The sequence below is a fragment of the Glossina fuscipes genome, unplaced genomic scaffold (genome assembly GCF_014805625.2).
Source record: "Glossina fuscipes isolate IAEA_lab_2018 unplaced genomic scaffold, Yale_Gfus_2 2, whole genome shotgun sequence".
Classification (NCBI taxonomy): Eukaryota; Metazoa; Arthropoda; class Insecta; order Diptera; family Glossinidae; genus Glossina; species Glossina fuscipes.
In genome coordinates this window covers 12,305,522-12,332,288 of record NW_023998416.1, presented here as the reverse complement: position 1 = coordinate 12,332,288, position 26,767 = coordinate 12,305,522, and the positions used below count along the sequence as shown (strand labels likewise).

The following is a 26,767-nucleotide window of genomic DNA, read 5'->3' as shown; positions in this document are numbered from 1 at the left end:
TTTTTTTTTTTTTAGTACGTTTCAGTATGGATAGCGTTATTGTCTGTTGCCAACTTAACATTTAAAAACAGCGCAATGACGATGTAACATTTTCAGCCTGTAAGCGTAACACATACACTTTAATAGCTTAAAATGTGTTGTAACACGTTTCACATAACCAAGCTCATTGCATGTAGACTGCAGAGGAAGTTTAATGGGCTCATTGCAACTTTTCAATGATGGTTATAATAGGGTCGGGACAGAAGGGTAACTATTACATTAAAGCGAAAAAAAAAAAGTTAATTTTGCAGAAATTTGTAATAAAGAATGCTGACAATGAGATTGAATGAATGGGCAACACATACATAGCGGAAGAATAGGTGTGATGAAAATGATGGGAAAGGGGAGATGTAGTCGAGTCGCTTTACGAACGAGGTAAGGTTGAGATGAAAGTCATTTCCGTAATAAAAAAAGTAAAAAAGAAAAGAAAAAAAAGAAGGGTGTGAAAAAGTTTTAAGCGATTAATTGGTTTAACCTAAACAGCAACTGATGAAATTTTCATGTGGAACTCAAAGAAAAAATAGCAAGTCTACGAAAAAGGATAAGCCAACAAAACACGTTTACTTGCTTTTCTACCCAGCACGCCTTAAACAATGAGAAGCAAAATTATTATTATATGTAGGTAGAGGAGAAAAAACACAATTTATAAAATTAATTTTTTATGTCAAAGTTCAAATAATATCTAAACGTAATGATCTTTTTAAGCGACATCGCGCAAATGCTAAGCTATCAAGATTTTAATAAAGCAGGTGTTTATTATTTTAAATATCGATTCGCAAAAGCGTTCGCACCTTAATGCCGATACGTCGGCGCCTATACGAATGATAAATCGCAAAATGTTCTTCGATAGAGCCCATTACACTTCAATACCGTATTGCAAACTGATATTTTTCATTCTTCATAAATTCGCTAAACTTTCTCGTCTTTCTTCTTTTCCATATAAAGTTTTTCCTAAAGCTATATGAATGTTAAGCAAGTTTTCATTATAATACACGGGAGCAGGGCGATAACATTATTGACAGTAATGAAGCAAAGATAAATATTGATCCGTTATGTCTTATTGAATCTAATACTGTTTTAAATTCGAAGGATTCTACTCTCCGAGTTCTTTTATTTAATACCCATATCGCTAGTATTATTAAAAAAAAAAGTAATCGCTATGCGGCGTCTACCGTATTCATTTCTCAAACTAACCCATTTTTAGACCGATAATATATCTTCATTTAAGGAGTGTATGAAATAGTTTTAAACCTTCGGTCTTATTTCCCCTTATGAGAAATAAGCATAAAAAGTTAAAAAAGTGAAAAAGAACAAAATTTAATCACTTGTAATTTTATGTGTGCATGGCGGATGTTTTCCATTTTTGCGAGTAAAGGGTTGAGCACTTCGTAAAGTAAATTCGGAAAATTTCAACCTTCTAACTTTTATAATTTTCGCATAACGAGCAAAAATCCACAGACGGACAAAAATGGCTAACTAAATCAACTTAGAATTTCACGCTGATCAAGAATATATATACATTATAGGGTCTCTGAAATTTCCTTTTGGGTGTTATATACATTATGGGAAGAAATCAAAGTGAGAATATCACCGTCTTCCACTGGTGGTTACAAAAAAAATATTAAAGTCGTTCAAGTTTGAGATAAAGTTTTACGAAAATACTATGCGCCCTTTCACAAAACCAATGTACGTTTAGCTTAGGCCTTTCCATTTTTAGTTAAGTTAATACCTTATGCTATTCATTCGCTGGCTTCAGTAGTTTGAGGTTAAGTTCAATTTTCTTAGCCGTTCTCTAGAAATCTTACTTTTATATACCTCAACCAATCTAGATTCTAACGACGAGTTTTTCGTTGAGTTAATTTTCATATCAAGCTATTTAATTAAATATAATGCTATCAAGCCAACTCACCTTAATACGCGCTTCTTATCAATGACGTACGTAAATTAGATTTAAATCTTCAACGCTTCATTTGATTCGCTAATTAAACTTAATATGTTTGCTACTATCTACTACTACTACTACTACGGCTTAGAGGTACTCTTCTAGCACGAACACATGTATACATGTTTTGCTTTTCCTTCTCTTTCTTACTTATTCATGATAGATGGGAATATACTCATTTTGTCATCATGTTTGCAATACCCAAAAAAAACAAAACATATATTCTTGATCAGTGTCAAATTCTTAATCGATCTAACGATGTCCGTTGGTTTTTGTGTCCATATGGATGTATATTATCGACACTTTATCTGATTGGAAAAAAAAAAAAAAATTGAGATATTGATCAAAATATTCGAAGTTCTCGTAGGCAGATTGATATTGAAAATAGTCGAATATCGACGTAAACTGCAAACTGAAGGCAAAAAAAATTTGCGGATTTTTTTGCTTACTAGTCGTACATTAGGGAAGATACAGCGCTGATATCATCTAAATTTGTGTAATGGGGGCCCTTACCATTCTTGTGCAAGTTATGTCATATTTCAATGCTTTTCACTTTTTTCAAGTTTTCCACCCATTATTTATAACATAAAACATACAAACAAAGAAATATTGTTTATCTAAGCATCAAACAAATCAAGCACGGCTGTCAGCTCACTTAAAACTTCTAGATATTGGAACGGTTAAATAAATGGCAGGGCGTAGACAGGATTCGACCCCAACCCGTATATAACTTTCTTAGTTGTTTTTCTTTATGTTTACATTTCATGATATTGAATTTCTAATTTTTAGACAAAGATTTATTTTTAAGGGTCTGATTAAATAAAATATCGGTTTTATATCTTATAGCATAGGTAAGATGTAAATTTTCCAAACACTTGATGCCTTTTAATGTCTTTAGGAGGATTTGATTGACAATCCTTTTATCGAGTAGGTCTGGCTATTTAAAGCCACTTATCCATCGTGTGATTTGACTTGGATGATTGGATTTCAAGACGAACCTGCTTGCAAGAGTTACCAATTTTTCAGCTAAATTTGCAGCCGATGGCTACTATCAGCAGAATGTCGACCAAATATAGTTAGAACGGCATACAGGCGGACGGACGGAGGGAAATGCTTAGATTGATTTACAATTTAATGCCTATCAAGACTATGTGTCATGTATACATTTCTGAAGCTTCTTTTTGGGGGTGGCAACTGCTTTAACAAAATGTATATATCCCCCTCATCCTATAGTAATGTGTATAAAAATGACGAAATTGTTCCAACGAGTAATTCAAGTTAGGCGCATGTTTTTCTTATTCGATCCCCCGTCCTCTATTTCCTGATATAACAAATGTCATAAGAACACACGAGCTCACTTATCCTTCCGATAAAGTGAAAATCAAAGAAAAACAACACAAAAATAAAACAAAATATTCAATCAATTTAATTATTTTTCCAGTTACTGTGGGCTTTAGATGAGTTTTTTTTTCCATTTTCACACACAAAAATTAAAATAGAGAGCTACTACGGTAGAGTGAGTGAGACACATAAAAAAGAGATAATTAGTTGATATACACACGAGTTCGAGTGATTTTGCTAGATTTTACAAGAACAATAACAAAAATTATCCCTGCAGTACAAATGAACAAAGTTATTATAATAATAATTATAATGCGAGTTGAGATAAATTAAAAACTCAGCGGAAATGAACGTTTGTGGTTTGATTTCCGCAAAATAGTTTATAATAAATGAAAATAGCGCCTATGGAAGAAAATTATAGAAAGCCTTAAGCATATCAAAGAGACAACAAGACACAACACAACGCGAATAATAGAAAACAAGCAAAAACACTACATTGGCTCCCGGCCCATCAACAAATACCCTACACCACACTACATTTATTCATTTAACGACGTTTTACAATAGGACTTTACATGGGAAGTCGTCAAAAAAGTGATCGGAAGCGAACCATTTTCAATAGCGTTGGTCCTTGAGGCAAAACATGACGGTGTGCCAAATTTCATCAAATTATCTCAAAAATTGCGGTCTGCAGTTTGGACAGAAAAAAAAAGACGGACGGACGGAAGCTTAAAATCGTTTCCGAATTGATCGGCATAATAAAAGTGACATCTATTGCACATCTTTCTGCGTGTTGGAAGACATCTTCACAAACGTAATTATCTCCTCGTACCGCAAGTGGGATGGGATAGAAAGTTTAGAAGAAGTGTAGCATAATTCATTTAGAAAATTGAGATTTTCATTAGTTTTTCGCATACAGAACTTCTGATGTTGCTGAGAAAGAACAAAGCTGCGGTATGCAATTTTCATAGGACGAGTCATGGCAGCAACCTGATCCATAGACTTTCGCGTATTTTGAAGCCTTAGTACATAAGGAATTGACACAAACGCCCGAAAAATTATAATAGAAACACAATTCATATTGATTGCTTTTGATGACGTGGCTAAACATGATAAACATGATGAAAACTTGCCATGAACTGTCAAAACATTTACGGCCTTCTTGAAATTGAATTTTAAAGTTTATCATAACTTTCCAAAGATCGTACTTATCCTGATAAAACAATTTCCTACCGACTTTCAGCGTTGTCAATAATCTGAGGTCATGTGACGTTTTCTTTTACGTCACGAATGCGATTCCATGAAAAATGTTAAGACCAAGTATCTAATATGAAATTTCCTTAGTTAGTTACAGAACTTATTTTTCAAAACAGTTTTCGGCGATTTAGTGCCATCTTCTAGGCCAGATAGTCTTTTATTTTGACCGCAAAGCCATTCGGAGGTTACGCTTTAAACTTTTTTACATTTCTTTTGCAATAGAAAAGATCGAAAGTGACAAGCTTTGGTGGATAATATTGTTGCGGGTTATCTCTATCTTTTTCACTCTTCTATCACTTTACACTAAAACTTATTTCAAATCGATTACTGGTTGCCGATGGCAGTTAATTATTTTTTGAAAGCTTCACACTTACTCAAACGGGAAGCTTTCGCAAAATTTCTCTCTTCGACTCATGCACTAATATAGATAAGACCGTGCCCCGCCAATTATACCCTAACCACAATTTTTGTTGCAGAGATTTTTTTTTTTTTTCTTGATATTTTATGAAAGCAAACTAGCATAAGATGGCTTGAAAATAATTGTATGAGTTTAAGGATAACACTGGCAATTTTGTTAGCTTCTTTGCAACAGGAAAACATATATGTATGCAAAGCTTGCTTCGGCTAGTGGTTGATTGGTGTTATCATCAGTTCAATTGCGAAACATTTGACTGATCCGACTCAGGCCAATACACAAGTTCGGCAAACGAAATAAAAAAAAGTTTGACTTGACCGACGAAGGGGGGTAATAGATATTTGAAAAATGCAAACGAATTTTGAAAAGAATTGAAATAACAAAATAAACTACGCTAACTTACTGACATCTAACTATCTGTAAACGCAGACAGAGAAAGGCGATCTTGAAAGTGTTTTTTTGTTTTCTTAACAATGACAAACAGAGCTGGGCAGATCTACATACCCAGAATGGATTCAATTTTGGTATTGATATTTTATTTGAATAAAAAAAATTTGATTTTGAGTTAGTTTTACTTACATGATGGTGAAAGGTGAAAAATATGGGATGTACGCATGAGTATCCAAAATTCGATCCAACTCGAAATAGCATTTTTTCTTGTTCTTGTTAGCTTATAAACAGTTTGGTAAACATGAATGTATACATTGAAAGTGTTTTAATCTGAAATTTATATATAATAACTTGGCTTGTGCATGCATCAAGATTGTTTACAACTGAGATGACAAACTTAATACGTATGTATACGTATAGGCATACACCTAAGGATAAGAAGCTCTCAACAATAACAATTGACTGTAATAAGAGTTTGAAACACTAAGCAAACAATTCATACGACGATCTTAAGGAGAAGAGAGAAAAGTATGCATAAATGATTGACAGGCAGGCGAAACAGGCAGGCAGGCAGGCAGGCAGGCAGGCGGGCAGGCGGGCAGGCTAGCAAACAAGGTGAGAGAGGGACGGTGGCGAAGGCATAAAAGAGTATAAAGAATTTATAGACAGACTGTCAGCGTTGCAAGCGATAAGAATCGAAAAGAACGCATGAACACGTACGTACATCATTATAGTACGACAAATGAACTTGCCCGTATGCATGTAAATTTAAGCTTACGGTTATATGAATTACCATTTGTGTAAGGTAAACATGTATATTTATGTGTATATGTTACTTCAAGCGTGTGCTTAAAATAAACACATAAAGAATGCAGTTGCTGTTGTTTTTTAAGAAATAACACAAAAGCTATTCTTTCTTTTCCATAAATTTTTTTGTTGTTGTTTTTTTATCTTTTCATTTTTCACATGCAACCTGAATGGAATGGAATACAAGGTATATATGTAGACAAGTAGGCATATATAATTTGTTTTTTTATACTTATTGCTTGCACAACGTCTATATAAATAAATAGAAATAACAATAGGAACGAGTGTTAATTTTTCATTTTCCTGGATTTCAATTATGGTTTTGTTAGTTAATAAAAGTTTTGAATTACGTTCAGTAACGGCATTGACTGCAATGCAATAAATAGCAAACTTTTTTTCTTTTTATTTTTTTTGTTTATGCACAGTATAAGCATCTCATTAACAGGCAGGCAGGTGCAGCAATTAGATGTAAATAAGAAAATAAAATAAAAAATTTCCACAAAGCTCGTAAGCCGTTTTCATATTTTCCTGCTAGCAACATGTATTTTTAGCTTAAAGTGATTGACTTATGAACTGATTTCGTTTAAAACTTAAATATATATATATTTTCGTTTCTTTTAATGAATATATATATATATATATATATATATTTTCGTTTCTTTTAATGAATTTTTTCTAAGCACCTTTTTTTTGACGTTGCGTTGCTTTGTAGTTGTTGTTATAGAAATTTGCATTTGCACCCGAAAAACAGCTGATTGAATTTAATTGATTTCTCCTCACTCTCTCTCTCTCTCTTCTCTCACTCTCTCTTTCTCTCTCTGTCGCGCGCGTTCATTCTCTCGCTTAGAACGAAGAAGAGAATACTTGTTTTTGCATTCTTGCAAAGGTTTTCACTAATTCACTGTTACTTCTTTTCTATGTTACAATTTTAGAAGTTCACTTGCTTCTTTTTTTTTTTTTTTGCACATACTCTTGTTTAAAAGAATTTTAAACGCAGAAAGCAAAATGTAAAATTTTTTATCTTTATTTTAAAAGCCGCACAGATTCGCACACGCACGCACGCACGTAAACTTATTACTGGATGGGCGATTAGGTTTATGCATTTAATGCAGATTATATGTATGTGTGCATATGTATGCGCATTGCTAATTTGGATTTTGCATATTTATGTATATATATATTTTACACACTACAAAGCCACGAAAAAATTGGAGAAGAAATAAAAATTCACATATGCACAAAACCTAAACACACCATCTATCCGATCCGAGGAAATGACTGTGAAAATGTGAAAACTGTAAGCTGCTGCTGCTCTCGATTTACAATCATCACAATATACCACTACCGCAAACAAAATAAATTTCTTTGCAGTGTGCAATATATAAAAAAAATTTACGCGCGAATCACTCTCCGAATATAGATTGAGACAAATTTCATTTGATTACTTGGCAGCAGTTGTCACCGTTGTTATTGTAATTTTATTCGCTCTGAGAGAAAATTTTCTTATTATAAAAATTATGTTTTTTACTCGCGCCTAAGAATGAGAGAAAAACAATTGCTTGCATATAAATCTAAACATTTTCTAAAATTTACTCATCTCGCGAGAGCTTGTGCAAACAGTAAATTCGAAAAAGCCACTCGGTGGCCTAGAGAACAAGGAAATTTTATTCTCGCAAATTCAAAAAGCCACTCATGGGTCTAGAGAACGACAACAAAAAAAAAGTTTTATTCTCTGCGCTCAGTATTAAAAACTGGCAAAAATTTGTACAAAAACCGGCTTATGGCGATGTGCACACCTACAGGCGCGGATATATGTATATAAATACAAAGACTTTTTTTTTGTTGGGATTTTTTGATGGCTTGCCTTATTTGCCTTATTTGACGTTCTCACTCAATAGTGAAAAAAAACAGAAAAAAAACATAACACTTTGACTGCCCAACAAACTGACAGTTTTTAGTTGGTCAACCTTTTTGCTAATGCTTTTGAACTCGTGCACAAACATGCTTGCGTTTACATATACACACGTGAGTTCGCTCTATTATTTTTGTCGTAAGCGCTATTATTTTTGTCGTAAGCGCTACTATTTTTGTCGTGAGCTGTTCTGAGTTAACGATAAGGCGAACAAAAAAATGTTCGTTGGAAGTTGCTCGTATGTCGTGCGATGAAAAGGTGCTTCGTCTTATTTTCAGAAAATGCTGCTGTGACTGAACAACTGGACATTTTTCGTCGAATATGCTATTCTTCTTACTTGTTACTTGCTTGTTTGTTGTTTTCTTTATTTATTTATTTATTTATTTTTTCTTCACTATATATATAAAAGTGATCACATATATAAATTTTATATAGTATTGTTCTTAGTTTTTCTTTTGATAAAATTCAACTGAAATACAACCGTTGTATGGCCCTGTTTTATTCTTTCATATTATTGTTTAATGTCATCATACTTGTTTGTTGTTACATGTTGCATGTTGCATGTTTTATTTCTATGGTTATGCTCTGGGTCGATAAAGATTGCACCGTTTCGATCTTAACTGAATGCTTGACTTTTGTTTCAAGATATTATTATTTTTTTTTTTTTGAATCTGTTTTCTCTTACTTCTTAATTTTTTTTTAATAAAAAAACAAAAACAAAAAGCTGTTACACTTCTTTTTTGCTTAAGTTTTGTTTTTAGTATTTTTACACCACTAACCATAAAAAATTAACTAACTTATTTGATAGTTCCATTTGCCTCTCATGTTAAATCGCTTTTTTAACTCTCTTGTACTCTATCTCTATCTCTCACTCGCTGTGTCTATGAATTCATATATGCTGTCTTTCCAATTCTCTCTCAATCTTTCTCTCTCATACAGCAAATAATAAATAAACTTTTCCTATTTTTTATAGATTGCATTGCTAATATTACTTTGTGTTGTTAGTTTGCAGACAAAGGTGTGTTTGATATGTTCGATGTGGTTGCATGCAATCCCAATTGGAATTTTATTCAATTTGCGAATGAATAGCGAAAATGTTACGTACAATGAACGCATGTAATTAAGCTGTTAATGTATTAATTATAGGCACTTCTTTAATGTTACATTCCCTTCTTTGGAGGGCTTTGTACGATTTCTCTGGACTTGCGCTCCTTTTTTGTTCTTTGTGTTCTTTATTCACGCGATTAATGAAGACAGTAGGAGAGGAAAACTTTAGGCGGCTTTTGCCGACAACTTTGCATTTTAACAGATGCCCAGGAAGAGTATCAAAATTATCAAAATTAGATGGACTGGAATCTATTAAATTTTAAATTTATTATTATTATTATTATTATTTTAATTATAGAGTAATGAATTGAATTCTTAGACTAAAAAAAAAAAGACATTGAGCACTAGCAACACAGGCTATCGGCTCTAATTTAAAAAAAAAAGGATATTAGATAATAAGCTTAGTAGTATTAATAAAGTAAAATATTGAATTGATATTCTGTTCTGAAGTTGATTGTAGAATATTCAAAGGGTTAATCGTTCCAAATGCAATACTTCTAGCCAAGGAAAAGTTGGGGCAGTCGCAGAGAATGTGCTTTATAGTAAGAGTTTGTCCACAACAACAAAAAAAATTTTAAATTTGTTTTAACGTAAATATTATGTAGGCTAAGAGCTATAGAAATCTAAATCAAATCCACAATAACCAAAACTTTAACTTCACGTAAATAAAGTATGATAATAATAATCTATGACACGTAAACGATATTTCCTTTTTGGCGATCATCGTTTTGAAAAACTTTTTAAGGCCGCTAGTTGGTAGTAAAAGTTATTTACACATTTTTTGAAAAGCATTTTTCAAATTATCAATCATTGTAGTTTGAATAGTTTGTCTAAACACCGCAAAACGGTGACGTTCTATGGCTATATATTCTTGCGTCTCCTTTGAAAGGACAAGGCTGAATCGATTTATAGGTGGTTTTATGAAATTTTTATGATATTTAGAAATTTTGTCTAATGCTTGAAACCTGCACTGAAAAATATTGGCTCTTTTTTGTAGTAATCATCCAATCCATCACATGAGTCGAATGGGTTTAATAAAAGCGTTAAATAAACGTTATTCATGTTTTCGGGTTATACGTTGTTGCTCCCCGGGTCAATGCGTAAAAATGATAGTAAAAGAAATGGGTATATAATTCGACAAGTACTTCACTTAATTATATAAAAAGCCGCTTCTCAAACTAAGCGCTGAATACAATATTCTTTCTTTGCATCTTTCAAATATTCAAATATGATTTGATTCTACCTGTTTATATGTAGTTAAATATGTAAATCGCATTGCATTGTTGGATTAAAAGTCCTAAAAAACAACTAAAATCACTATAGTGGGCCATGGTCGGCCATTAATTACCCTACAAAACAACGCTTTATAGGGGAAGTGGTTTAAAAGTTGACCCCATTATCATCATATTAGACATATTTTCGTTCTTGGGCCAAGGCACGTCGGTGTATAAAATTTCACGAAAAGATTCCAAAAATAATGGGCTGCGGATTCAGCATGAGAAACTAAAACGGACAGACTGTGCGGTTTACGAATGCATTAATCGTGTTAAGCCCTTTATTCATTTCCCCCAAACTAAAATTTAGAAATATTAAGTTTTATTGCTCGCTCAGAAACCGGAAAATCGAAAGGAAGAAATGACATTTAATTTTGAATCATTTTTTTTGTGCTTAATCTCTACTCGATATTTATCGTGCACACTGCGAAAGAGGAGAGTTTGAAAAGTCAATTAACTTTCCGTGTGGACGCGGGGGAATACTTATTTTTACATTTTATGTTAATTGCGTTAAGCAATAAGAACTTTTGAGATTCTCTTTTTCCCATTCCTTGCGTTATTGATATATTCATCAAATGTGACAGAGAAAGAGAACGTGATGTTTGTTGTCTTTTTTCGTAGCAATCAATTATTTCAATCACATTCTTACTGTTGTTTTATATTCTTGAAAAAAAAAACAAAAACAAGAACAAAAGAGTTTTGCTTTGATGACGTGAAATAAATGTGAGTTAAAAAAATTTATCGATATTTAATATTTTCTCTTGATATTTCTCTTGTTTCTCTTTCTATCTGTTATTTTTACATTTATGCTGCTATCTCCCTCACTCTAGAATGACAATTCTTAGGAAACATTTACGACGACATGGTTATAATATTAAATGCTCTTAAGTCTCTTTACGTAAACATATATATTTATATATATATATATATATATGTAGGTATATACATATATAAATGATATAAAAGCAACAAACAAAAATCCATAAAATTTTTAAATCTCTTTGAATTTATTTTTTTTTCGTTCGGTGTACGAATTTTAGGGAAAAGCGTTTAGAAATTTATACATTTTGGCAACTTTTCATCACACAGTCTCACATCGTACGGTCGGCGATCAAGTTAAGCAGCCACTACTAGCGTGTATATCTATCTCGGGCGAGACATCAGTTTACATGAATTTTTGTATGAAAAATTCAAAAAGAATAAAAATGTGTCCGCGTCTATTTTCGTCTCAGCAAAGGAAGATGTTTTAATATATATTGCGCATAAGAAAATATAAATCTTCATATATATACACAAGTGTATATAAAATTTTTTTTTGTTTTGTAAAATAATAAAATATTACTTAGTTTGACAAAGATGAGTGACATTTGCTAAAGCAAAAAAAAAACTAAAAAAAAAAATATATGTATATATATGTATGTATGTATATATATATATAAGATCGCTAATGTGTTGCTGGAAGTCATCATGTCAAACATAACCTAAAACGATTTAAGTAAGAAAAAAAAAGTTTTATAGCTTGTTACTGCAACTTATTTGTCTGTAAAAACACGTCCAGTGGCCTGAAATTTGTTCAAAACGACGAAAATATAGGCGTGGCAGTAGACAATGAAAGCCATTACAAATTTTCTCAAAGTAGTTATTGTGCTGTCAACAATTGTCGCAGTTACAGGTGAGAATGAATGAATTCAAGTAAATAAATCCAATAAGAATTTTAAAGAGAGCAAAATATTCTTATTGGGTTTAGATGAGAAACCAATCTTTTTGTCTCTTGAAAGACAAAAGCGCGAATAAATTATTATTATTATGTACAATATTCTGAAATCTCCTATGAATATCTTCTTACATATTTTTACATATTGAATGGTTCGACTAAGTACATGGTTTAGCACATGGAAATGTTTTTCGTTTGCACAAAGCACAAAGGAAACGCATTATTGTAAAGCTACGTAGTTTAATCGATTTAGTTTTCACGCCTTAAGTCCTTTCAATGATTTCAGTTTAATTTTCCATAACTTCTTTCCGTGTTACACGAATAGGGGAGTGATTGGTCATTTAAGAAAAAAAAAAAGTAAACGAAGTGAGCCCATATCAAGATGTGGGAGACTTACTTCAAAATAGGCGGAATTGATGTATTTGATCTATGCAAAAAATGCAGGCCTTAAGCAGATGTTTATCTCCGTGGTAGAGATGAAACGTTTCAAAGCATTTCGATCCAATTAAATATGACTTTCCGCTTTTCCTTTTGTTTATTATTAAATGTAATTTTTTTATTGTGTATTGGCTTTTGTCGCATTATCACAAAGCCAAATTAAGAACATGTAAGAAAATGTTTGTCACAATATAACAAATCACGGATACGATTTAATATTGAGCAAATGTTTTGGCTAATGATGAACGTGGCAAGTGCTCCCCATTCTTTTATAATACCCCCCAAGTTTTGTAATACCCATTGAAGCTCATACGCTGTTCACTGCAACTACTACTACGCTCGTCTAAATACTGATGGCGTTCCGTTTTGCTTTAATGTCTTTATATCCAACATGAGTGTATTAGAATTGTTATTCGATTTGTAACATCAGGAAAAAGTATCTCGTCCGAAGGCATATCTTATGTCGATCAGTTTTCAATTTTTCATTTGTATTAACCGTATTATGCGCATCACGCCAAAAAATGCAACACAGAGATAAGCTTTGCGAAAATATTCGTAGGGAGACATATAGACGTCGGTACTATTGGCGCATCCATATCTAGCTATTTTAGTGATGCTACAGAGGAAATTCAAATTTTTCCATTGCGCTTCAACAAGAAAAGTATCGTCACTAAAACGACTTTTACTTTGTAAACTAATGGTTAGAATCTTATGAAAAGTTAACATATTTCGTTTGAAAGTCGGTACTCCCTAGAAATCGTATGCATCTGCATAACATCCTACAATTTTATTAAAAGATATACTACATGTCGGTATAAAATCTTGGTACATTCAGAACAGTTAAAAAGAGTTGGTAAACGTAGGAGCCGACCGACTCACAGATATATAGCGGATATCGCTATATAAAATTTGGTATACTCAAATCTGTCTGAAAGTTTACTAACCATAGGACTTGATTGGCTCACAGATTTGTTCGCTCGTAAGGAAATTTTTATATAACATGGCCCTCAATAAATTCGTAGGATGACATACACATTTGGGATGACTATTAACAAACCTTTATGATTTTTTAAAACTATCAAGATTCAAACGATCCGTGCCTTACCCATTTATATGTCACGCTACGGACTTATTGAGCGAAGGCTTACTTGATGTAGGACAATTTTTCTAAGCCATTACTCAAAGCTCATGTTCTTATAATCTCTGCTCTAATTCGTTCTCATTTTTTTTTCAGATTGTTGTTCTAGCCGTATATTACTTTTAAAGGAACAGACTTTGAAAGCTATAGAACAACAAAAAATCCAGCAACAACAATCATCGCAACAACCTGATGAGAACGATCGAACAGAGGAAGTCTTCGAATTTCAACCGCAAATCGAAAAATACCTACAACATGTTAAAGATTTTATCAATAGTATAGCGATAAACCCAAATAAAACTCATGCCAAAGAAATGACTAATTCCACCGATCGTCAGAGCAATTTAAAGGACAACATGATGTCATCCTCATCTATAGCGTCACTTTCATCAGCATTGCAAGCAAAAGGCTTAACGGCAACAAACGTATTGCAAAATCCTACATCTTCAGACAATCTTAATGATAATCCCAATTATAATTTCCTTCAATTGTACACCTTTATGAGTGATGTACTCTCAGCTCCTTGTACCGGAGAATATTCAACAGATTATTGCTTGAACAAAGGCCATTGCTTCGTGCATCTGGTTGGCCTTTTCTATTGCAAATGTGCTGACGGTTATGTGGGTGAACGTTGCGAATCAAAGTATGTGTATTTAGATGGTGGTGGTGGCGGTAAGATCGGGGAATATGTTGCACCGTCGTCGTTATCTAAGCAAAAACCAAAAATTTTAACCGCTCGCGTAGTATTTTCATTTCCTATGCTGATTATTCTAACAATTATTTATGTGTCGATCGGTATGAGTGTCATATTCAAATGTCAACCGATTTATAAATTTACGCGTCAGTCTTGGCGTTTGCAACAAAAGGCAAATCATCTTCTTTATGAATGACCGTTACGCTAAAATCGCTCTTGTCAGTCCCTCCTTCCCCCAACTATCGAGTACAGTTAAAGCTGCTTCTTTTCCCGTTTATCTTTTTGAAGGAAAAGCTTTTCCTTTTTATATTTGTATATATATATATATATATATATACGCAATGTGCTTTTCCTTAAAATTCAATAACTTATTAATTACTTTAAATTAATTTTATTTTACGCTAAGATATCTTTAGAGATGCTGCGCGCAGTAGGCGGTCTTGCGTTTAAATATTTAGTTATTTCTCTTTCTTATTTCCGTCTATTCGTTACTTAATCAATTTACTTAAATTTATTTCTTTTTATTTTGTTCCACATAAATGGAAAGGCGCGCTATTTCCTTCATATAATAAATAGTTTTCCTAAAGTATTTCATTAAACGTAACATGTGTGTGCACACTAACAACGTTACCTATTCGTACGTGGCTGCGTACGTCTTTCTCATTTTTTTCTTCAAAATATTTCTTTCTCTCTCATATGTTGTTATAATTATCATCATAATTATATATATATATATTTTTTTCTTCGTAATTTTCCAAAAACAGCATTGAGGCGCTTTCAGTTGTTTATAACAACTTTGTTGTAAATTTGCACTTGATACACATTTTGGTGTAGCGTAACTTATTAAGTTACTTTTGCATTCTCTTTGTAATCGTACGTATTTGTTTATATATTTCTTTACTGCTTCGCTTTTGTACTTTATTCTTAATTTTATGATTACAATAAAATGACGTATAATCGAGAAAAAACTTATGTTTAATATATCCACACTTGTGTGTAATAAAGCAGGACTTTCCAAATAATCTTCGGCAATCTTTGAATTGAAAGGCGAAATCGCAACAGCGGGTGAGAAGATCTCGCAGATAACGTTTTCATAAAAATTCTTAGTCAAAGCAGATTCAAAATGCAAAAGTGTTAGTGTCAAAAACCATTAAAAACCGTATAGGGAACGACAAACCATGATTAAATACACTACACCCAGTTCGCTTTCTAGGTATAGGATGTGGTCGAAAAATCGGTCCAGCCCGAACAAATTTCAATGACCTTAGCCTCTGGGCCAAAGAAAACATGTTAGTGTACTGTGGCCGATAAGTCGAATACAACGACACAAAACAGACGGACGGACCGGTGGACGAACGGACAACCGTATAGACAAGGATCGAGGTGATTCTAATCAAGCCAACTACAATGCTGAACTTCCTAACCCGCTAAGAGAACATTTGCTTCTTCTATATTTTAAAAAACATAAGATAAGGCGGCAATCCCCTTCGAGAGTCATCCGCCTGACAAACAGTTCTACGAATTTATTGACATTTTTAGTAGTGGTGCGTATCGTCGTAGTATAAGTTCGATTAACATAAACATTCAACGGACCGAGAAGAGTAGTTTTCCAACTTTAAGCAAAGTAGTCGGCCACGCTTTACGTTTAAAAAGTTGAGAAAAATATTCCGAAGCCTAAATTTAATGATGAACTATAAAATATTTGATTTGACTAATCTGAGCGCCCCTTCGTGACAGCCTAATATTAATAATTTTTTTCGAAATGTATGGAAAAATTACGGTACAAAAGAAAGCCTTTTAACTGATTGTGTCCCAGAATGAAAAATGTCCTTGTATTGTCAGAGCCATTTTTGTTCTTTTACTTGAAATTTATGCCAGTTTATGATAACTTAGACGATTCAAACAATTCTTATTCTTTAACAAGTGCATTGATTATCGCCTATCAACGTCTATCAACGGATTTATAAATTAGCTTTTATTTCCAAAATTATCCAACCCAACGTTTTTCAATCCAACGTTTCAGACCTTTAGACCTTTGAATAAGATACACCTGCAATACGAATTGAAACTTCCCGATCATAGGATAAAGATGATTTGATTTTCTTTGTACTTCATCTCATCAGGATCGGTAATTGTGAGACCAATTTTCCTGTTCACAGACAGCATAAAATATACACATACTCGGTCAACATCCAATTCGGTTTAGGCATGTCTGTCTGGACGTCTGTCTATTTTTCAGTCTATTGAAACTTGGCATCAACATTGAAAGTTCTTGCGCTTGGATTGATATAGAAAATGGACCGAAAGTGGGAGCACGTACTATTTCAAAGATAAGAAAGACTGTATAACAATAATTCGGTATGGGACGTTTTTTCGGTAATCTAAATCTAAGAGCACATCGTCCCCCCCTATGACGGCAAGTTGCTTTCTTATATTTTTTTGTAAGACGTAACATTTAAAGCCAAGGCATTGTTGAATGTCTTTGCTTGACCAGTTTGGCTTTCCTTCCCAACAAATTGTTCATTTGGGGTCAGAAGTGGGAACAAACATTTCCGCGTCATTCTCAAAAGAGGAGATTTCATTTACTTGTTCCGGAAGATGGTACATTAGGGCTGGTGATTGTTGTATGGAATTCCAGAGAATATTGTTTGGTCATAGAATCTCACAACCGGTCACAATCACCGACTAGCAATGCTTTATACTCTGTGTATGTGCATGAGATCTGCATGCGTGTATATCATCATTCCTCAGCTGGATGCCGCACAGCATAGACGCACAGCAATCTGTTATACTGTATTTATACTCAACGAACATTCGCATTTATAATATAGCTGCACAACACTGCATGCTGATGTAAATTCACTAGAAAGGTTAACGAAATTCATTCATATACTACTGGGCCCTATTCTCATTACCGAAGACCACTGTACAATCCAAAGGAAAGTACAGAAAATAGAATGACACTTGTTAACCGTGAAAACTTATTGAAGGCAACCATTCTTCTTGCGAGAAGTGTAGATAAAGGACGGAAGATGGGATAATAGGGGATTTTTCTAAAAAAAAATGTGATGTGAGAAAAATAACAACAAGATGCAAGAGCTTTCTTACCTAAGCTATGTAGAAGGGCAATGGCAAATCGATGCCAATGGACTACTCTCAACCCAACTTCTTTGACTACTTAAAAATACCAAGTTCCTTAAACCGCTGTGACAACTTAGTCTAAAGTTCTCTATAGGTTTGGGTACTGCGGTTGCGTACTTTTAAGCCAATTATGTTGCATTAAGAATTCTTCCACATCAGTTCAAATTTATATAAGAACATCTGCTTACTTCGCACTTGGTATTTATCATCGATATTTTTAGTCGTAGAATTCCTCTCTTTGATCGTAACATATAATAATAATAATAACAATTGTATTCCCATTAGAAAAGTAATTCCTTAGTAAATGCATTACTTCATTATAACTGACATACACAGCCGGTATTTTAATGTAGATGTCGCTGAAGCGTAGCCTCAACCCTCTTATTACTTTTCCCGTTAGTTTAGTGCTAAAGTAACACTTGTGCCGATTCTGTCAGTCAAAGAACAAAAGTGACATTGGATATTCAAACAGTCAGTCATACATATCGACATTATTAAATCAATTCTACTATGGATATTGATTTAAAATTAATGCACTTAATGCGCTTTCCGATAAGCATTTCTAGACGTTCTAGACAAGCATTCGACAAATTTATGACGTGCATAAAAGTGTTTGCATCGCCTGTGTTCTGGATTTGGGAAAATGTTCTTGCAAGCGAAGTCACATACGGTAGTAATCGAAAAAGGCAATTTGTAAATGCGGCTTCCAGTGTCCGATAATTAAGTTGACACTTTTCATTTTTGTTTTTAACATAGCTATCAGCATCAATTGCATTCAACATATGATTTCAAAGAATTCTTTTCTTCCTCCCGACGTCTTTTACTTGCTTGACGATCACTTTGGTATGTAAACGTGGGTATGATTCAATATCTGGATATGATGGACCTGAGAGGCTTTCGTATGTAAAGAACTGAAAATTCATATGGATGAAGGCCCGACATTACCGGAGTAATCGCAAGGGACGATGAAAGAGAGAGAAAGGCTTTGTTGGAAACAAAATATTATCAGATACATAGAGAGGGCCCTTTACGTTACTATTCAACCCTACTTGTGTGCATAGGGTAAAACAGTTTACAAGTGTTCGCTTGCAAGTAAACATATCCATTATTCACGTGGCTCTAGGTAAGCACGTGTACAACAATATAAACAGCTGATAAATCATGTTCAGGGAAATTATTTTAAAATAATAAATAAAGTTTATGCATGCTGGTGGTTGTTGTAAGGGTTTGACGCTTTTCGAAAACACAAGCGCAATCAAATCCAAATTCGGGCACAACTAAAAGAGTAAGCAAACTGTGTTGTTGTTCTTGTTGTTACAGTTTGCTGCCCACATTTTCGTGATGAAATGATGATGAGAATCTCAGAGATTACTAAAAAGATGTTAAATATAGGCAAGTGTTCGTGTGTGTATTAATAACAAGGCAATTATGGCGTTACGAAGGAGAATGGATAGAACTGACATGCATCCTGCTATCAAAAGCTACGAAATTAAAGAGATGCAGGCGTAGAGATAGGAAGAGAGAGAGAGAGTATGTAAAAGAGAAAGCCAAGGAGAACATATGATTTGCTTTATGAAAATAAATTAATTTACAAATAATTTGGAACTAGAGGAAGTGAAAATATATATATAGAGAGCGAGAGAGAGAGAGAGAGAGAGAGAGTTTCACATGAAAATGGTTTGATAAAGCATTCATTTGAGAATTAGTACGTAGCGAAAGCTTCAGCAGCAGCTTCTGTCTGTCCATGGTGGAATGGCAAATTTCTGTAGAAGTTTCGCTTTCGTCTCATTATTACTGGAAGAACAATATATTTGTACTTGAGCTGCTTTGCAGTGCACGCAGTGCACAATGCACATATTTGCCGGTTTAAACGATAATGATGATGATGATGATGATGATGATGATACTGTTGTCAGTTGGAAGTAACGCTATATCCCCGCTGACCTGTAACGGACTTGTTATCTCGAACTGAATACTGAATGGAAAATTGTTACCAAGTGCGAAAACAGCTGTTGTAGTGGTTTATAATGGATTTTACATACGAAGAGAGCGAGTGCTTGTGCATGTGTTCGCATGCAAAATAAGCATTCTAAAGGGGGACCGAAGGAATAGGAAACGAGTCCACGAATTAGGTTTAAATCTTGCATGTGTTTTATATAGAACCCAGAAAAGTGTATATTTATATGCGAGAGTGCTAAAGTACCTTTTAAGATTAAGCACGTGCCGTTTAAAGCTTTTTTTTACTGCTCCAACGTCGGTGTTTATGAAACTTTTTTTTTCTATTGCTCGCCTTCCTTGCGTTTGCGAATTACTTCAGCTTGTGCACCTAGAAATAATGTAAATGCCTTTGCATCAACCATTCAGTCAGTCAGTGAGTCAGTCAGACGAGCTGTAAGGTAAGAGCTTTCAACAAAAAAAGAAAAAACAAAAAACAAAAACCAAAAAAAGTGAAAATGATTTTAGAACGTAGCATACACACACACACATTCACCGCTTTTAACTCCAGGTCGTACTTCTCAGTTCCTTCCACCGAATTGTGCCAAATCTTCTCATTCGCTTAACAGCAAGAGTATCAAAGCATTATTATTAGTAAATGTGCTTGACTGAGCAGTGTATTACCCTGACTTGTGTGTTTTAATGGAATTCAAAGTTGGTTTTGTGCGAATATTTATGTGACTGTGTTTGCGGTTATTGTTAATAAGACATTGATGTACTTTCATGTTTAATAAGGTTTAACAATCAAAAAAAGGATTTTATTGTTTTATTTATTTATTTATTTATTTATTTTTTTTGTATAGTTATTAGACACACAAAAGCTTTTTCTCTCGTTCACAATGCATTTGCTTCTCTTTGTTCGTATGGTTGGTATGGCTCATATAACATAATTGCTCTTTGGTATGTATGTATTGTCGTGCATTGTGCATTGATATGGAGCAAAAACATACACACCAACATAATGCTTGCATATGCATATATGTATATAACTGCAAATCTACATAGCCGAGTGAAACGAAAATGAAGTCCAATTGAATAGATTAATTTTAGTTAACACCACAGCTGACGGAAACTTTTTAAAAAAAAAAAAAAGAAAAGACGCGAATGAACATTAAATAAAATTCTTTCCTATCATACTATTATGCACATACCATATGCACGTGTATGTGCCCCCAGGCTCCGGGGTGGATGACGAGTGATTTTAGATTTTAATTTGTGCAACTGGGAGAAATTCTAATTACTCGAAAATCAAAATATCAATATATATGTGTATGTTTATATGTATGTTTATATGTACATAATAATAACAAAGTTTGCAATCTTAACTTAAAAAGAAACAAAGTCCACTTTATCATTCCGCAAGTCTCAGTTGATCTTTCATGCATGCTTTACAATTAGCAATATTTTAGAACCTTTTTGCAGTACAACGGTGAGTTCTTTCAGAAAAAGTTAATTTTTATACCTATCGCCGAGGAATGAGGGGTATATTTATTTTGTCAAAACGTTTGCAACGGCCAGAAGACCCCCGATTAGATACTCCACAAAATATACATATCCTTGCATGTCCGTCTGTCTGTCTGCCCGATTGTTTTAAAAGTGAATACATCGCCCTCAAATTGCAAAAGAACTTAAGGGGGACCTAAACGTTTCATAAGACACGCGATGCGTGTGCCCATTGATTTTGAAAATAGAAAAAGTAAGTAACGACGAATTCTAATAAGTAGGTAAGTAACTAAGATATAAATGTTTGATGTTGCCTTTGAACTTCCAGCAAAGGATTTTCACGGAGAGAGTGCACCGAATGCAAGATTGCTTTGCGTCACAATCGTTATAGCTTTTTTAGTGCTTATGTATATTCGTTCCACATAAGAATGCAGTTATTAATTCTTCCTTTTTGAGATAAGAAGACGTAAAAAAAAAATATATATATATATATATATATATATAAAAGAAATTGTTAATCTTTTTAATAGTTTTAATGGTTTCCTGATTGTTTCCGATTCTTTTTCCTTGACTTGGTAGCTTTCGCTCTTCTATCATCACCTCTAGAATACGCGAACTAAACTTATTTAATTTTACAAGTTATCCGCCTGAGTGGCAAGAGTCTCGACTTTTAACTCAATGTCGTGCCAGTGCATGCATAATACCTATGGAGAGAGGTGAGTTAAAATGTATAACTAGTACACATATATTCGTACAATGTTTGCTGACTAGCCCTTCAGAGACTTTAAACGATCATAATCCTATTTTCTTAGTCATAGATTCTCAATGTCATACATGCTTGAAAGTGTGAAGATTTTTACCTAATTGAATGTGTCAAAGGTTAATATCGAACATTTAATATTTCTTGTATTTTACAAGTTAGCTTAGAATTAAACCGTGATAATTTTTAAACAACGCCCTCGCTAAATTCCCTGTTGAAAGGCAAAGCACAGAGTCGCTCATAATAAATAAATGGTTAAAAGCCCAACTTAACAACTGAAATGGTAACGCCATTCAGAGTGTTAAACGTCCAATTAATGTCAAACTTAACAGACAAAACACACTCAACTCTGTTAAATGTCAAAACTTAACAGAAAAAAAACATTCAACATTCGTCAACAGCGTAAAGCTTTCTTCTTACTTAATTGATGTCTTTGATGAAATATGATAGAAAACTTATATTCACGGAAAATACTTGCATTCGGTTACTGCCATCTGCATTTTGTTTAGCGCTTAATATAAAATGGAATTACGTGTGCATGTGTTAATGCTATAATAGATATACTAGTCTGTGGCTATGCGTGCTCTTGTTTAGGGTTGAAGTTATATTTCCAAGTGGAAAAAAAGGAAAAACCAAACAGTATGAAGTCAGCGAATAGAATTTAATTATAATTTACCTTAATTCACATTTTGAAATTTTTTAATTTTTATGCAACGCACATTTGAGTATAAAAATGTCTGTGTACCGAAGGATTATGTGTTCACTGCTCTTGCAATGAAATATTAGCAAAGCTTTATACCAAAAGTCAAGCCAAAAACAAAGCAAACTTTCAAGTTTTTCTTAAATACAGTAGACAGGATTGCAATTTACGACTTTTTTCCATTTAATTATCGAATTAAAAAAAAAAAAATTGTCCGCAAGACACAAACCAAAAAAAACCACATGTGGCTGGTATCGTACCATGCGCTCGTACGTTGTTGCTGTAAAGTTGATTTCGTGTGTGGTTGTTGTTGCAAATACTAATTTTTGTTTACATTTGCCAAGCACGTGCTATTGTTTACAGAAAAGCAAATTTTACGCTCAGTGATTGAATAGCATTTTTTCTCTCTTAATTTTGTTTGTGGTTGTTGTTGTAAAAGTAGTACCGTGCGTATTTGGTTGTTGTAAACACCAACATATTTTCTTGCGTAGCGAAAATGCTAAGCGCGTCATTCACAACGTTTGTCGAATTCTTTGTCCGAATTCAATACAGAGTGGGACAGAGAGCGACTGCTCTGGTTTTGAAACTTTTCTATTAACCGTTAACAACATTTGCTCGCTTTTTTTGTAGTATGGCAATTAACGCCCTTTTTAAAAGGCAAGTATTTTATTTTCATCGACATTCGAATTCGTTTCGGAATTGTGCCCTTCACACTAATTGTGCCTTCGCACTATAAACAACGACTGTAATCCCTTTCTGCAAACGGAAAGATTAATAAATCGAAAATTTTCTTTAAAATGCGAGTTTGTTTGAAACAGAAAATTCCTGTTAACTCCCCACAAAGCAGTGTTCTTATCGCAATTTTAACATAAAAGTCGCAGCACAAAGCAAATTCTATAGAGAATTGCTTGAATTCTGTCTAGCTGTGCAAGCGATGCCCAGTTTTTGAATAAAAATAATCAAGCTAGTTGTACACACGATAGTTGCGATAAAGCGCAAACAGCAGAGGAATGTAACAAATTCGAAAGGCGCATGGAATGAAAAGTGAAGCATTTGTTTTATTGAAAACATATTTAAATATAAAAACCATAAGTGTTTTTGTTAGAAATTTGTATAGCTCTTTAGTTCTTATTTACTTAATATACCATGCACCACACTACATATATAAATAACACGCAGAAGCGTTTAAAATAGACTCGTCTTTTATTATACTGATTGATTCAGAAAATGATTCTGAACTGATCTAAGCTTGTCTGTCCATCTGTCGGTCTGATGTCTGTCCATTTATACGCCCCCCCGGAAAAGCTTCTCCTTAACTACCTTTAAGTCAAATACGATTATTATTATGATGCGAAAAGTTTTGCATTTTTATTTATTGATTCTTTTATTAACAGCCTAGGACCATGAGTAAAATCCGCAATGAAATTTGGATTCATAAGCAGATCAGCTAAGGAAAACTTTCTTGTCACGAAATACTTGATTGTAAATTAATTAATTTTTGATATCAGTTGAGCTAGGCCGGGACGAATAACAAAATACCCTTGACATCTGCTATTCTATGTTCAATATTTTCCTGTTTGCATATTTAAAGTTTTCAAGTTTTAAGTCATCCTGCCATTGGAGATTCAATTTCGTTAGCATTAAATAAAAAAGATTTTCGAATTGATTGTCATTTTCTTTGCCTTCCATTTACTTCCACGAATTTGTTACCTTTAGTCTTTCGTTAGGAGAAGCAAGATTTACTTTCCGAACGAGCTGTGGCAACTTGCCGGTAAAAGGTGCTGAAACCCTATAAAGAAAACAAGACTTTTTTATATCATACTCACTGTTTCGACGCTATGTTTTCTTCTAAAAATTGCACATTGTCGCCAAGTTTTTATTTTGAACTTTCTGGTTTGGAAGTTTGGCCTGAAACTGTCAGTATATTGTAGTTCCTTACACTTTCCAATTAGAAAATATTTAAATTGCACTCAACTATTCCCAGCTCTTTGTTCTCACTACCGAAGGAAGGAGGTGTGTTTCTTTAGCAAAACATTTCCAACATTCTGAACGAAGCTTTACATCTCCCGTAATATATATATATAGAGTATTCTAGGTCAGCATAAAAGTCTGAGTTATTGATTTAAGCGTGTGCCTCTGTCCATCTGTGTAATTTCTATGGTAAATATTCTCTCGGTTCAACGAACGAGGCTGTCGACTTCAAACTGGATGAAAACATTGGAAGCTTTTGCTTGGAGTTGGATCTTGAAAACATCATAATTTGTCAGAGGACATGTCTGGAGTACAACATAAGCTGACAACATATATGATTTCGGTATTTTTTGCTCTTTACTCACGTACTACAGCAGACACACGATCAAAATTTTCACGTAGTGCTTCATAAAATGTAAAGCGTCGACCGCGCCCACCCAAAGTTATACAATATGCAAATTTTGTGTTTTTCGTTTCTTCGTCAGCCTTCTTTAGGATAAAGCCAATTAGTATAACGGATTCGGTCATTTTCGAATATAATTTTCTGCTTTTCATGCCTATCTCTTTGGATATCCTCTCCCAGGATTTTTAATTTATCAGTTTTTTCTTTTCGACTGAAAAACGTTTGTTGTATAGTTCTTCTCTTTCGCATACTGTAGCGCGTTGATTAACTTTTCTTAAAATATTTTTTTGTTTTTTTTTTTTTTTTTTTAAGATACAGTAAATACAGAATATAATCAACTTAACCCTTTAGCTACCAACCGTTATATAAATTGTGATAGAACGGCTTCTTACCACTTCCCCATATGCCATATATGTGTTATAGATGCTTTTAGATGCTTTTGACTCAGGCATGCTTAAATGTGTTCTGCATAGAATAAAATAGTTACGTTTTCAAACTGTATAATGTACAAAAACTGGAGTCGGTCTATACCTATTGAAGACGCATACGACTTTATTGATGTCCAATGAAAAGTCTACTCTCTACGCCAAAATGAACAATGGACACCTGATGGAGCTATGTGTTGGTAAATGCTTGTGCATACATGTATGCATGTGTGTGTCATAAATATTTTTATATTAATTCTTTTAATTTAATATGTAACGTCACATATTTGTGTTAGCTTGAAGGACCGTTTTTTTGACTTTCTTAGAATGCTCTAAACACACGTACGTAAAATCTATTCAACAATGACGAAGAAAATTCTAGGCTAAGGCGCATGTTTTTCTCAAAAGGCCCTGCTTGCGAAAGGGTTAATTTAATTTTTTCTTCGTTCTTCACCTACAATCAAATTACATTTTGACAGTTGATCCATGATGCATGTTACACGATGCGAATGCATTCATTATGTCTTGTGCTTAAGTTTTATTTGCATAACGAGGCGATAATTACATAAAGTTGTCTCTCTGTCATTAGCGTAACTAATCTGACTTATGGTTAGTTTATTGTTACGCTACGACCTATTTAACAGTTTATGTTATATTAAAAAGAACCATACCGCCAACCATACAACCATACAAATACAAACGCGAATTATTGATCATAAGCAGCTCTGCTATTCTTTCATAGATATCTGCGACAATAAGATTGGAAAGTTAATCGATGTCATTACTGTTTCATGTGATTATAAAAACAACGCATATATAACATTGCGCTATAACTTGGTATATAAATTGTTGTGTTGCTTTCGAACATTTCTTCAGTAAACTAACAGATATCTTCAGAAACTTTTTGTGTTCATTTAATAATTACAACGCGGTGAGTCAACTGAGAAAAGCATTTGCAATCAAAAGTACGTTAGTGTGGTTTCGCGATTATCATTGAAGGGACAGCAGATTGACAGATATTCAAACGATAATTATGAATTTTCGTCATTTACTCCATGACCTTACAACAGGTGAACCGTACATCGATTGCAATTTTATCTTTGACAGATCCAGCGAACGTATATTTGAAGTCAATGAAAAGTCAATTTCATCATTTTGAGATTGTGGACCAAGGGCGAAAATTAGTAAAAATTTATTATAATAAAAAAACATATCTATAACGCATAATAAAATTTTAAACGTTTTCTTCCCGAACCATCGGTTTTGACAACAGCACCCAAGATAGTGCGAACATAATTCGTGTTTCTTATTTGCAGTTTTTTTTGTTGGGAAAATATTTAGCACAAGCATAACACGGATGGACAGACAAACATGTAGGCAGACAGATATACGGACATTTTCCGAATTTGATATTAACCAAGAATATAAATAAAATTATTATTATTAATTCTATTATTACTA

The 26,767-nt window shown here is 33.5% G+C and overlaps 1 protein-coding gene and 1 long non-coding RNA gene across 2 annotated transcripts in view; one reads left to right on the top strand and one right to left on the bottom strand.

Annotated features, from left to right (window-relative positions):
* Positions 1-8,477, bottom strand: part of LOC119633488 — a 22,945-nt gene extending 14,468 nt beyond the window's left edge. The window contains exon 1 of the long non-coding RNA XR_005246873.1: positions 6,875-8,477. This is a non-coding gene — a long non-coding RNA (uncharacterized LOC119633488). The remainder of the gene's footprint in view (positions 1-6,874) is intronic.
* Positions 8,478-11,552: 3,075 nt separating this feature from the next.
* On the top strand, positions 11,553-15,168 carry LOC119633419 (protein gurken). The gene is made up of 2 exons (XM_038026966.1): positions 11,553-12,156; positions 13,871-15,168. The coding sequence occupies exons 1-2, from the start codon at positions 12,093-12,095 to the stop codon at positions 14,662-14,664; spliced, it is 858 nt and encodes a 285-aa protein (XP_037882894.1). The 5' UTR covers positions 11,553-12,092; the 3' UTR covers positions 14,665-15,168.
* Positions 15,169-26,767: the final 11,599 nt, after the last annotated feature.